At 36.9% G+C, this 12,847-nt stretch overlaps 1 protein-coding gene across 3 annotated transcripts in view; it reads right to left on the reverse strand.

The window, feature by feature from the left end:
• Nucleotides 1-1,147: 1,147 nt before the first annotated feature.
• The window catches only part of EPB41L5 (erythrocyte membrane protein band 4.1 like 5), an 89,842-nt gene continuing 78,142 nt past the window's right edge, over nt 1,148-12,847 (reverse strand). For 2 of the 3 annotated variants that reach the window (XM_032216394.1, XM_032216380.1), the window contains one exon: nt 9,938-12,393. In XM_032216394.1, coding sequence (XP_032072285.1) covers nt 12,339-12,393 — 55 coding nt within the window. In that variant the 3' untranslated portion in view covers nt 9,938-12,338. Of the gene's footprint in view, nt 1,188-9,937; nt 12,394-12,847 lie in introns of those variants that run through there. The other variant, XM_032216387.1, reaches the window with a different exon arrangement.

Genomic DNA, 12,847 nt, shown 5'->3' on the forward strand with positions numbered 1-12,847 from the left:
AAGGATGCAGTAAAATCATTCCCATGACTAAGCTAGGTAATCATAATTAAGTTCACTGGCTGCGTTGGCATGGCAGGCTTACCTGCTTATGCAAGGAAAACTTAACCATCATTTATTCAGCAAACCCAATATTCTGCATTTGCACTGTAAGCTAATCTTCTGGATTCTGATATATGTTAGATATGTTTGGCTATCTAACAGGTTAACACAGGTGCTTGCCCTCTATATTGAGTTTACAATTGAAATGATATTTGAACGGGGGGGGGGGGTGTTTCTTAGCATATGCTTAGCTGTTGTACTGCACTACTTAAAACCATTTTCCCTAAATATGAAATTCATGAGGCTCCTATATTAGTTCCTCCGATACAAGTTAAAGTGCCAGAACCATGTAATTTTATAGATCTATAAGAGTAATAGTGTCTGTTACAGCACAGCTCAGACAATCTTAATTCACATCAAAATAAGGCTCTCCAATTGTTGTTCTACCCACCAGGTATGCAACCGCAAGTACAATTGAGCCTTACACAGGTCACATACAAATAATTTGATGTCCTGCAGTGATGCTTCTTGATTGTTGTTTTTTCTTGTGAAGTTCACACTGTCAAGAATGCCTAGGCATGTTGTTTCCAAATTCACAAGGATTTTGGCAAACAGCCAACTATATAAAGACGTTTGGCACAGAGGGACATGGGTGGTCAGCTTTTCAGGGAGAGGCAGTTTGTGCAGAATAGAAAGGGGGAAATGGTTTTCAGCTGGACTAGTATTTTTCTGATTTAATACTACCAGTTTAACATAAAAAATCCATATTGGGTTAATCTCTGTAATTTCATAGACATGGCTATTTATTATCTGTGATGAGTATGAAAGAGGTTTGTCACTATTTTTTTTTCTTTTTGAACTACTGTATTTTTCAGAGTATAAGACGCACCCCCCCAAAAAAGGGTGAAAATTTGGGTGTGTCTTATACACTGAATGTAGCCCCACCCACTTAACAGCCCCAACCCTTTGGCCTCAGCAATTTACCTGTTTGCAGCAAATGAGGGCTTGCGAGGCTTCAATAGGTTCCCTGCAGCCTGAAGCAGCTGATGATCGGGAGAAACTGAAAGTGAAACTTGCTGTTTGCTCCACAAGGCAAATTGCTGGGAGGCAGAGGCAGATTTTTTTTCTTGTGCTAATCAAGCTGTTTGCTGCAAGGGGGTAAATCAACAACTATAAATGCCTATAGAATGTTCAAATTATTAGACTTATTTTTTAAAGACTGCTTTATTATTATTTTAGACAACTTAACAAAATGAAGCAGCTTTTTAAAATAAATGCTTGATCCAAAGATGCACAGTGCTATTGCTTTAGAAAGTGCTTTTCTTCTAAATAGCAGAGAATAACTATACTTCCAGAAAGCACATCAATTTTAACAGAATCTGTACAAGTGTAGTCTGAAATATAACACTACAAACAGTGTATATTGCCTGTATTGTTTACTGTTTGTTGCAAGGAGGCAAATTGCTGGGAGGCAGAGGCAGATATTTTTCCCTTGTTTTCCTCCCCAAAAGCTACGTGCGTCTTATACTTCGGAGCGTCTTATACTCTGAAAAATATGGTAGCTCTATGGGCTTTCTGATAGTCCCTTATCCAGATTCACTGATTTAACATTTTGTAAATTGGCAAAATCATTTAAGCATTTGCTCCTTTTTATTTTGCACCATCACAGTAATGTCAGAAATGATTTTGCTAATACTCATTCAACTGCAATCTATAGGAAATACATTACAGCAAGAAGTGACCTTGAAGTGACCCTTTCTTAATTTTTGAGAGAGAGAAAAAATCATAAAGTATATATACAGCATCAGGAAAAGCCTGCATGGTGCCTTTTTGATAATACTTTTTTCTTTTAAGAAAACATCTGTTTTATATGGTATAAAAGTTATATTTATTAATTATATTTTTATACTGCATGAATCTTTATAACCAAGCCAAACTATATTAGTTTAATTTTGTAAATATGTTATTCACGGTGTTTTTAATTACTTTGTTAATAATATGTATTTCTGTTTTTTGTAATGGCGGCATATTGAGGGGGAAAAAGCCAAACACAAAAGCTTGCTGAATGATTTGCCGCTTGGCTGGAGATGACTGAACACTTGATATGTTGTAAGACACATTTCCTGGGGCATTACAGCTGTGAAACAAGATGAGTTGTTGATTCTTCTTTTGTATGCTGATTGTTCTCATTAGGGATGAAAAGTCAAATATACGGCCCTCCTTTCCCCTCCTTATTGCAGCTATTTTTGTTAACATTCACTTATATGTTATCACCAGGAAGGAGAAAAGCAGGATATTACTCCAAACCAGGATATCCTTAAGGAAGTGGACGATTATGTCAGCATTCTGAAATACATGGATAAGCAGCTAGAGCATTGTTCTGCTAGAAGAAAAAACACTTATGCACACAATTTTGTACAATTACGTTGTATTTAGAAATAAGCTACAACTTTTATGATTGATTCCAAGTGGTCTACAAATCACAGTAGTTGTTCCCTTATACAGTGTTTAGCACAATCATTCTAGCATAATTTGTTCATCTGGCATTACTTATTACACACACACACATACACACAATACTTAAAAAAATAAGTTATACTTTGAGCAACTACATTGTTTAAAAAGATACAAATACTAGTCTGAGTTTTTTCTTTAACCCCCCCCCCCCCCAAATCAAAATAGAAGTTCTTATATACTTGATAGTAAGTTTGTCCAATTAGGAAAAACAGGTGAGAAGGAAGGAATCTGTAATCAAAACATTAATCACATTAGGAATGTTATGACAAAATGTTCTGTAGTCACTCCACATGCATTCTGTTTCAGAGAGAATTAGGTGAACATTTTGCTCCAAGAGGAATGTTAATGCTTAGCGTTAATAACAGAGGTCCAAACTGTTCTGCCTCAATAATCGCAGACACTTTAGTTATGGAGCAACAAGGTGTTATTCCAGTGGTAGGTTCCAGATCCTATCACAACCGGTACACTACAATGGGGCCAGGCATCCACCATGTGCGAGCGCGCTGCGCACGCATGCACACCCACCACCCTGCAACGCTCCAGCTGCTTGGGGGAGCATTGCACATGCACCGTATGCTGTGTGCACGTGTGCAAATGGCCCGGTTGGGTCAAATACAGGTAAGGAGGGTGGGTGGGCGGGCCCTCCGAAGTACCTTTCCGGTACGGTGCCTGGTGTTCCCAGCAGGCACCGGTACACCCGTACCGAGACGCACTGGCTGGAACCCACCACTATGTTTTTCCACTTGGGACATCTTTGCCCAGAGACACAAGTAGTGTAACACGTGACATATGAAGAAATTGAGACAGAAAACCTGATCCTTCAGGCAAGAAGGAAAGAAGAAACTGTTTTGCTGGCAAATGCTCTTCGATTTTTGCAGCTTTTGTGCTTGCAGGAAAGGGGGGCTAGCCCAAGGCAGAACGGCTGTCCGTGCTGGGAACTTCAAACTGCCTTGTGCAGGACAAAGTAGGTCTCTCCCACTCTGCTCTAAGCTTTGTTTGATTTATTCTTATCACGAGCTGGATCCGTTTACTGTGGACAATAATTGCTTATCAACATTTTAGCTTCTTTTCTTTTTCTCCTCCGAAAAATTATTTACTCAGAGGCTTCTAAAATGGCGCCGAGCAGGCTGGCCTCTCCGGTAATAACGAACACTTTTTGCTAACTCTCACAAAAATTCAAAACAAAAGAGATTGCTTATCATTTGTTTTGGTTTCACAATAGAAGAATTTTACTCCTTCATTAACCTTGCTTATTTGGAAGTTAAATGGTGATGAATCTGTTGAATGGTCTTGTTACAATGTTTACTCACTGAAAGTTTTGCCAAGCCTTAAACTTCAAAATAAAAGCCTCTTTACTTAAAGCTGCAAACTCAGGCAATAGAGTTTTATTAACTGCAGGCAGATAAATTTTGAAATGGCTTCAAAACCAAATATTAACTTGAAGTCGTCACCCTCTACTTCCAGGGGCACATCCTCAGTGCCTGGCACAAAGCTGCAGCCTCCGCTTCCTACACCCCCTGCTGGGGATGTGTTAACGAAAGAATTTTTCCTGAGTAATCTAAGCGAGGCTCTCAATGCACAGACAATTAAAATGGAAGATAAGTTTAGAGATAATAGAGAGGTGGTAAAGCAGGAGAGAAAAGAGGAAATGAAAGAAATGAAAGAAGAAATTAAAAGTGAAATAAATGGACTTAAACAGGAGCTGTATGAGAAATTTGATGCTAAGATTGATAAAATTAGAGATGACGTGCTGAGTCTTGTAACTGTATTAACAGAACATATTTCTGGAGTGGAAGATACTCTAGAGGTTCTTAATGATGCCAATGCTAACTTGACATTGAAAACAGAGGTGGTGGAACAAAAAGTGGAAAAAGCTGAAAAAGAAATTATTATGATACAGTACCGACAAATGGAGTTCGCATTAAGAGTAAGGGGGCTGCGTGAGGAGAAACAGGAGAACCTGAAACAGATCCTATCGGAAGCCTTTGACCGCCTGATGGGAAGACCAGGGACCAATCAAGACTGGCGAATTGACAAAGCTTACCGCGTTAACTCCTGGCTGGCAAAGCAGAAGCAGCTTCCTCGAGACATCGTTATATATTTTACTACAAGAGAGTTTAGAAATATGGTACTGCAAGCATCTTATAATACTAACCTTCAAATTGGCGGTCAAGACCTGGCTGTTTTGAAAGAGATACCACCTCAAATGTTAAGAGCCAGGAGGGACTACACTTTTTTGGTCGAAGAACTCAGAAATCGTCAGATACAGTATAGATGGGATGCACCATTTGGCATCATATTTACATTTGATAAGCAAAGATACCGCCTCAACTCTGTATGGAAAGCCCAAGATTTTTATTATAATATATTGAAGGCCGGACACCCTGCACCATCTGGACCTAGAGAAAGACCACAAGAAGGACAGGATAGACAGCAAACTACACAACCACCAGACAAGATGGAGCATCTCTCTTCTCTAGAAGTGCAAGGTGCTATGGAACCAAGACCTAGCCGCATGACTACTAGACGTATGGAGAAACAAGCTAAAAAGCAACAGCATCAACAATCATCGGCCATCGATCAAGGATCTACAACAACAAATCTGGAAGCAATGGGAGGAGCTAGACCTAAGGTTAAACAGGCTGTGCAGGAAGCTCTAAAAATGCTTCAACCAACCAAAGATGACAACTAAGATTTTAACATGGAATGTCAACGGACTGAACTCTCCACAGAAGAGGAAGAAAATATTTCATTATCTCAAACAGTTTAAGAACGATGTAATTTGTTTGCAAGAAACTCATATCAAGTCAACTGATCAAAAATATTTGATCAACTCAAAACTTGGTCAACATTTTGCAGCTTCTGCTATGGAAAAGAAGAATGGTATAGTTGTATACTTAAGAAAAGATATGAAAGCTGAATTAATAGAAGCAGATCCCTTCGGAAGATATATTGCTTTAGACTTAATCTTAGAAGGGAAAAAGACATTACTTTTGGGAATTTATGCTCCCAATCAACAGCAAGATAGATTCTATAGAAATCTTCATGCTAAATTAGTACAGTGGGACTATAGTTCCTGTATACTATTGGGTGACTGGAATGGAGTGATAGATACTAAGAGAGATAAGAAGATTTCCCGCCTAAATACCAAGATGCGAGCAAAGTTACCCAAATCTTTCTTTGACATTATGGATGATTTTGAATTGAGAGACATTTGGCGAGAAAGAAATGCAGAGGAATATGACTTCACTTTCTTCTCGGACAGGCATCAATCCCTTTCAAGGATTGATTTTATCCTAACCACTAATGATTTGCTTTCTAGGGTCAAGAAAACAAAGATTGCAGCTAGGGTCCTTTCGGACCACAACCCAGTTTGGATGGAGTTGGGAAGGGTAGTGCAGGCAAGAAGGTCTTGGAGATTGAATGAAAACTTATTTAGATATGAAAAGTATATTAATGATTGTAAAAAATTACTATCTGAATATTTTGTTTTGAATATGAATAAGGGTACATCTATGGAATTTGTATGGGACGCAAGCAAAGCGTATATGAGAGGAGTTTTGATGAATATAAATAAAACACATAGAAATAAGCAAGGGTTAAAACGAACAGAACTGGAAGAGGAAATTAAGAGAAAAGAGCTGGAGTTAACAATGAACCCAGATGATACAAAGGTTAAGGAAGCTATTAACATATTAAAATCTCAATTTGACATGTTGATCTCTGACCAGGTGGCTACTAATCTATTATATGCAAAACACAATACTTTTTGTAATGCAAACAAACCTGGCAGATGGTTAGCTTATCAGATTAGGAAAAAAAGGAAAACTCGAAATATATCTAAACTGATTTACAGAGGGAAGGAGGTGTTTCAACAGGAAGAGATTCAAAAGGCTTTCTGGGAATTTTTTACAGAACTGTATAAAGGGGATAAAATTAATGGTTTAGACATAGATAAATATTTAGACAAAGAGAAAATACCTTCAGTTAGAGAAGAACACAGGCAAAAATTGAATCAACCAATAACCTCGGGGGAAATCCTGCAGGTAATTAAGCAATTAAAGTCAGGGAAAGCACCAGGTACAGATGGCTTGACAGCGGTTTACTATAAAAACTTACAGTTAGAAATGGTAGAACCTCTTAGAGAATTATTTAATATGATTCAAACGGAAGGTAAAGTCCCTCCATCTTGGAAGACAGCGTTTATATCTTTGATACCCAAAGAAGATCAGGATACTACTCAACCCAAAAATTATAGACCTATTTCATTACTGAATGTAGATTATAAAATTTTTACTAAAATATTAGCAAATAGGTTAATGTTGGTCACTCAACAATTGATACATACGGACCAAACAGGTTTTATACAAGGGAGACAGATGAAAAGTAATGTTAGATTAATTATTAATGCATTAGAATATTTGGGAAAGAACAACCAGATCCCTGCTGCGTTTATATTTTTGGATGCTGAGAAGGCCTTTGATCGAGTTAACTGGCAATTTCTGTTGATGATATTGCAAAAAATGCAGATAGGAGATAATTTTTTACAGTCAATTAAAGCAATATACCAACAGCAAACAGCACAAATCATAGTCAATGGAAGTCTAACAGACTCTTTTCAAATTGGAAAAGGTACAAGACAGGGCTGTCCTTTGTCCCCATTATTGTTTATTATAACTTTGGAAGTATTGTTGAATAACATACGGGGCTTGGATGGTTTAAAAGGGATCAAGATTAGGCAGCAAGAATATAGAGTCCGCGCTTTTGCGGATGATTTGGTTATAATATTGGAACAACCGCAGGAATCCAGTATGGTTTTAATGAATATGATTAATCAATATGGTCAAGTGTCGGGCTTTAAAATAAACTTAGGAAAAACCAAAATATTAGCTATAAATATGAATATTAAACAAAAGGAAGAATTAGGAGTGATGCTAGGATGTGAGGTAGTTAAAAAAGTCAAATATCTTGGAGTTAACATTTTAACTTCAAATGGGAAATTATATAAGCATAATTATGAACCACTTTGGCATAGCATACAGACAGAGATGAAAAAATGGGAGAAATTGCACCTATCTTTGCTGGGTAGGATAGCGGCAGTGAAAATGAACATTCTACCAAAATTTTTATTTCTCTTCCAAATGTTACCTATACTAAAAAAAGATGCGAACCTTTTAGAATGGCAGAAGGGTATTAACAAATTTGTGTGGGCAGGAAAGAAGCCGAGGGTAAAGATGAAAATAATGCAAGATGCACGTGAGAGAGGAGGATTGAAACTACCTAATTTAAAACTATATTATGATGCAGTGGCATTATCTGTAATTAGTGATTGGATTCACTTAACCAATGATAGAATATTGAACATTGAGGGACACGATCTGCTATTTGGTTGGCATGCTTACCTGTTATTCAACAAAAAATTGGATAAGAACTTTAAAAGTCATATTTTAAGAAATGCTTTATTGCGGGTCTGGAAGAAATACCAATATAAATTAAATGACAAGATACCCATGTGGGCAATTCCTAGACACGCAATTGAAAATATGAATACAGCACAAAAACAGGACAGAATTACTTACAGACAGCTTCTTACCTCGGAAAGGGGGGTATTACAATTAAAATCTTTAGAGGTATTAAAAGAGGAGAAGGTAGTTCAAACATGGTTCCAGTATGGGCAATTACAGGCTAGGTGGAAAATAGATCAAAAAATTGGTTTTATTCAAGTTGAGGATAATCTGTTTAAACAAATAAGAGATCAAAGCTTAATGCATATAAAGAGGATATATAATGTATTAATACAGATGGATTCAGAAACAGAATTAGTTAAAGATTGTATGATAAAATGGGCTCAAAATATTGAGGAACCAATAATGTTGGATACATGGGAAAGAATCTGGGTAAGAAATGTGAAATTTACACAAGCTCAAAATCTGAGAGAAAATTTTTACAAGATGTTCTATAGATGGCATTTAGATCCTAAAAAGTTGGCTTCTATGTATCCGAATGTACAGCCTAAATGTTGGAGGTGTGGTTCTCTCGATGCTACATATTATCATATATGGTGGACTTGCCAAAAGGTTAAGGCATTTTGGATAAAAATATGGTGGGTCATGCAAAATGTTTTTAAAAGAAGGATAAAGTTTAGTCCTCAGTTATTTTACTAGGTATATGTACTGACTTTACAGTGGTAGAGACCAATTTGACTTTGCACCTGATAACTGCAGCAAGACTGTTGGTGGCGCAATATTGGAAGAAGGAAGACTTGCCTACAATCCAAGAATGGACATTGAAAGTAACAAACTTAGCTGAAATGGCTAAAATATCGGCATATCTCAAAGATCATTCAAATGAGAGATATAAACGAGACTGGAAAAAATGGATTGACTATATACAAAATAAATACGGGACTAAGAAATTCCAGTTAGCCTATGCTTAAGATCAGAAATGATTTAAACTGTTAAAAGTTAGTTCAGTAAGAAGAAGCTAAGGTCAATCTAGAATGTCATTAATTTCTTTATTTCCTTTTTCTCAATAGATTTTAGACTGTGTTAGTTAAAAATCCATACCGGGTACGGGTTCTGGGAAGTCGGGGGGGGGGGGGGAAGGAGGAGGGGGGGTGGGGGGGTGGAGGGAGGGAGGGGTACACACAACAAAAAAAAATTGTACTTCAATGTTTTAATGATTGACAAATGATATATTTGTGTTTTTTTTAAAGAAAAATAAAAAAGTTCTGTTCAAAAGAAATTGAGACAAATCTGAATGACTTGGCTTTATGTATGCAGGCAAATTGCATTTGTAGGAAGAACGTCACAATTATTTTACCGGAGGAAAAGCTTCAGCAGTGAAACAGGATTGCCGTTAAAAATGCAAGCTAATTTAAGCCTCTGTGGAGAGCTTGACAGTGAACAATGGCTGCTAATAAACATAAATTGCAATTTTGCATTCATTAGTCAAAGCAAAAGAATCTGTTGTTTTGGTCCATTTTAATCAATCACAAGAGACACTAAGGCAGTTCCCAGATGTCCCATTAGAGACCTGAAGCCTGCAGTGGAGGCTGCTCTATTGACAAAAGGCTTTCAATTCTTTATGTTGTGATAGCTGTAATTTTATGTCTTTGTACATAACTGCCAAGTAGACTTTACCCACTGATAAATGTGGTGCTGATAATAATAGTATTCCATTTTCCATACCACATTACAGTGTCCTTTAAAAAAAACAACACAACAGGATATGTGTTTAGGAAAATTCTGTCAGTTAAATGAGTAATGATCAAGTCAGTAAATGTATTGCCAAACGAGGCAGTGATACAGTAATTTAAGAGCAATTTCTAATATTTTTTTAAAAAAAGCAAAATTGAGAACTATCTTATTTTCTTTTGTCACAGCTGTACATCAGGTTAGTAAAATAAAATGACAAAAGCCATTGGTTTTTTTTTAAATGGTCAGCACACAACATTCTAGTGATTAGGATTATCTAGACAATTTGTTAGCAAAGCTATCTTTCTGGATAATAGGCAAATGGTACCATATTCTCCAACTCTCCTCATTCTTACAGCAGGAATTAAGATAGTGTCATCCTAAATATTTTCATCCCTTGTAAAAATACAGGCAAGGTTCATAAAAGCAGTGGGTTTACCTTGGCTCGGGGAAATGTCTGAAAAATCAATAACCAATTAGATGTTACCTAAGCTATTTCAAAAGTCATGCCTCCTGAGGTCTGGTAATCAGGATATGTCCTATGGTTATTAATGCTAAGTTATTTGCCTCAGTAACCCCTCCCTCTAACCCCCCCAACTCTGGTTCCCATTATGCTATTTTATGAAGCAATTGCTTAAAACAAGTATTGCAGATCAAAGCAAAGTAGCTTGTGTTATTTCGCAAGCAGCAACCAGCTATGAAAGGAAGAGTATGTACAGTGGAATGAGGAACACTTGCATTTTTATCATCACTTCCACTATGAAAGAAACTTTTGCTGGGGGTGGGGTGGGGGTCCTTTCGCTTTTCCTTTCAAAGTTCATTCAGAAATTCTTGGCACTCAGGTTTCCTTGCTTTCTTGCCTAAATGCTTATAGGTCTTCCATCAGAAACAGATGGAGAATAAGTCATGTTTTTAAATGACTTAGAATTTGGTATTTCAATAATGCACAGCAAGCAGAGCCATTTTGGAAGAATCAGAATTAAGGCGTTGTACGATTTCCTTGCTTATTTTGAAAAGAGACAGAAGATGCAGGATGAGTTGGATACCTGACCCATAGGATTAAATCTTAACTGCACAAGCCCAAGGGTATTTTTTGTTTTCAAAAATTCTAAGCATAAATTAAACGCGGGATTTGCTTAGTCCCTCCCCCCCAATTTGTAACAGACTGTTTAGTTCAAACTAGTGCAATCAGCAGTTTAGTGCATAAAGGAAGGAATCCAATATATAAATAGCTACTCATCTAATATAGGAAAGTTGGCATAATGTTGGTATATTTTGCTTTTTAATTTTCCAGTTATGAACAAAATACATATTCCAACTACAAGTAGATTTGAAGAAAGGTACAGAATGGAGCACACAAAAAGGACAGTAATTCTAACTATGCATTTGAAGCGATTTTAAAAGTCTCAGATTATTTCTGCACAAACCTTAGAACTTTCCAAAAAATAGCTAGAGGAAACCCCAAAGAAGACTAGCCCTTCAAGCTAATCTAGCAGAAACTAGGTTCATTGATTCAAGAGAGTATCTGTAGCTCATGGCTGAGCGGTGGGGTTCTTGGTTCTTCTCTGAATTTGGTTTTCTTGCAGACATTTCGTTACCAAACTAGGTAACATGATCAATGTTAAAGGGAGTGGGCTTTGCTTTTTTATATATATTACTGTCTTACCCGGTCTGAAGAGACAATCAAACAACCAAAAAAAGAAACAAAAAGACTAAAACAGTTCCCCACCAGCAATCAATACACAGATGAGCAGAGATTAACACGACGAACAATCAAGAAGTAAACTCAGTACTAACCCAGTCAAACAAGCTAATAGTAAACAACAGCCAAATCAAAACCACAAAGACCATTCCCACTAACACTGAAAGGGCAAATATGTTTTCTGCAAGAAAACAACCAAGCTCAGAGAGCATCAAGGATCACATATTAGATGCCCTGTCTACCTAGAAATATTTTAGTGACTTAATGGAACAAAATGTGAAAGTCGCCCATCCACACATATAGTAGTCTTGATGTGTTTAATAAAACATTGCTTCTTTCCTTATGAGAGCATCTGCCAGCAGAATAAATTGCAATCAAGGTGCTGCATTTTTCACTTCCATAGATTGTTAACAAAAGTGTGGAGTCTAGAAACAAGATTAAAATCAAGAACATTTGCTAGATAACAATACAAAAGAAGATAAAAAGAGATGGTCACAAAAGAGCATTGTAAAAATGTCACTGCTATTTTCTTTTACTGTCACCACCAGCTTCCCCATAATTGGGTTTAAGCTAGGGGGGGAAAAACCAGCTTATCCCTGTGAGTATTTTCATTTCACCTATAAACAAGGAAGGAATTCTCTAACAAAAGCATTGTAGTGGATGAAAACCCTGTGGATTTCATGACATCTCAGAATTTGTTCCCATATATTTTGCAAGAGATTCAGGTTTCCCAGCAGCTCTGTGTCCTAAACTCATACTCTTAGTTCCAGTTGAAGGGTTTACTGTAAAGCAACCATTCTTTGTTAACCATGGCATAAACATGGCTTAATTTCAGGTAAGTCCTTTGCTCACTAAATACACTAGGAAATGAGATTTGTTGAAGCTCAGAGTTCAGTGGTGAGTAAACATTTTTGCCGTGTAGTATCTTCAGTAACAGGACTGTGAAGAAAAAAATATATACATACACTTAGGTGGATGATGAACAGAAAGCCTATCTGGACCAATGTTAATTTAATAGTCAAGTGGAAAAGCAAACAATTCCAAGCATGTTGTGATGTCAGAAGTTGGGGGTGTGATCTTAGAGTAAAGGTTGGGTATCTCCAATCTTTTATCCTTCAGGCTCAGCCCTGCAGCTACACAAGGTCATCGAACATCCACATTAACTTTCAGAAACACTGTAATTTAAAGTATCTGATGCCCAGAGTAAATATAGTTTAAAAGGTATTTATGAACAGAGAGCTCTTTGTATCATATACCCAATGACATCCCACCTTTAAAAGCAACTTTATGAAATTATTCACTGTAAATGGAACGTCAGATATAATATCCTTACTTATTGCTAAAGTTGAGTCACAAAGAGGACCAGAAAATTACTAGTGAAACTTGGTAGATG

Source organism: Thamnophis elegans, chromosome 1 (genome assembly GCF_009769535.1).
Source record: "Thamnophis elegans isolate rThaEle1 chromosome 1, rThaEle1.pri, whole genome shotgun sequence".
Taxonomy (NCBI): domain Eukaryota; kingdom Metazoa; phylum Chordata; class Lepidosauria; order Squamata; family Colubridae; genus Thamnophis; species Thamnophis elegans.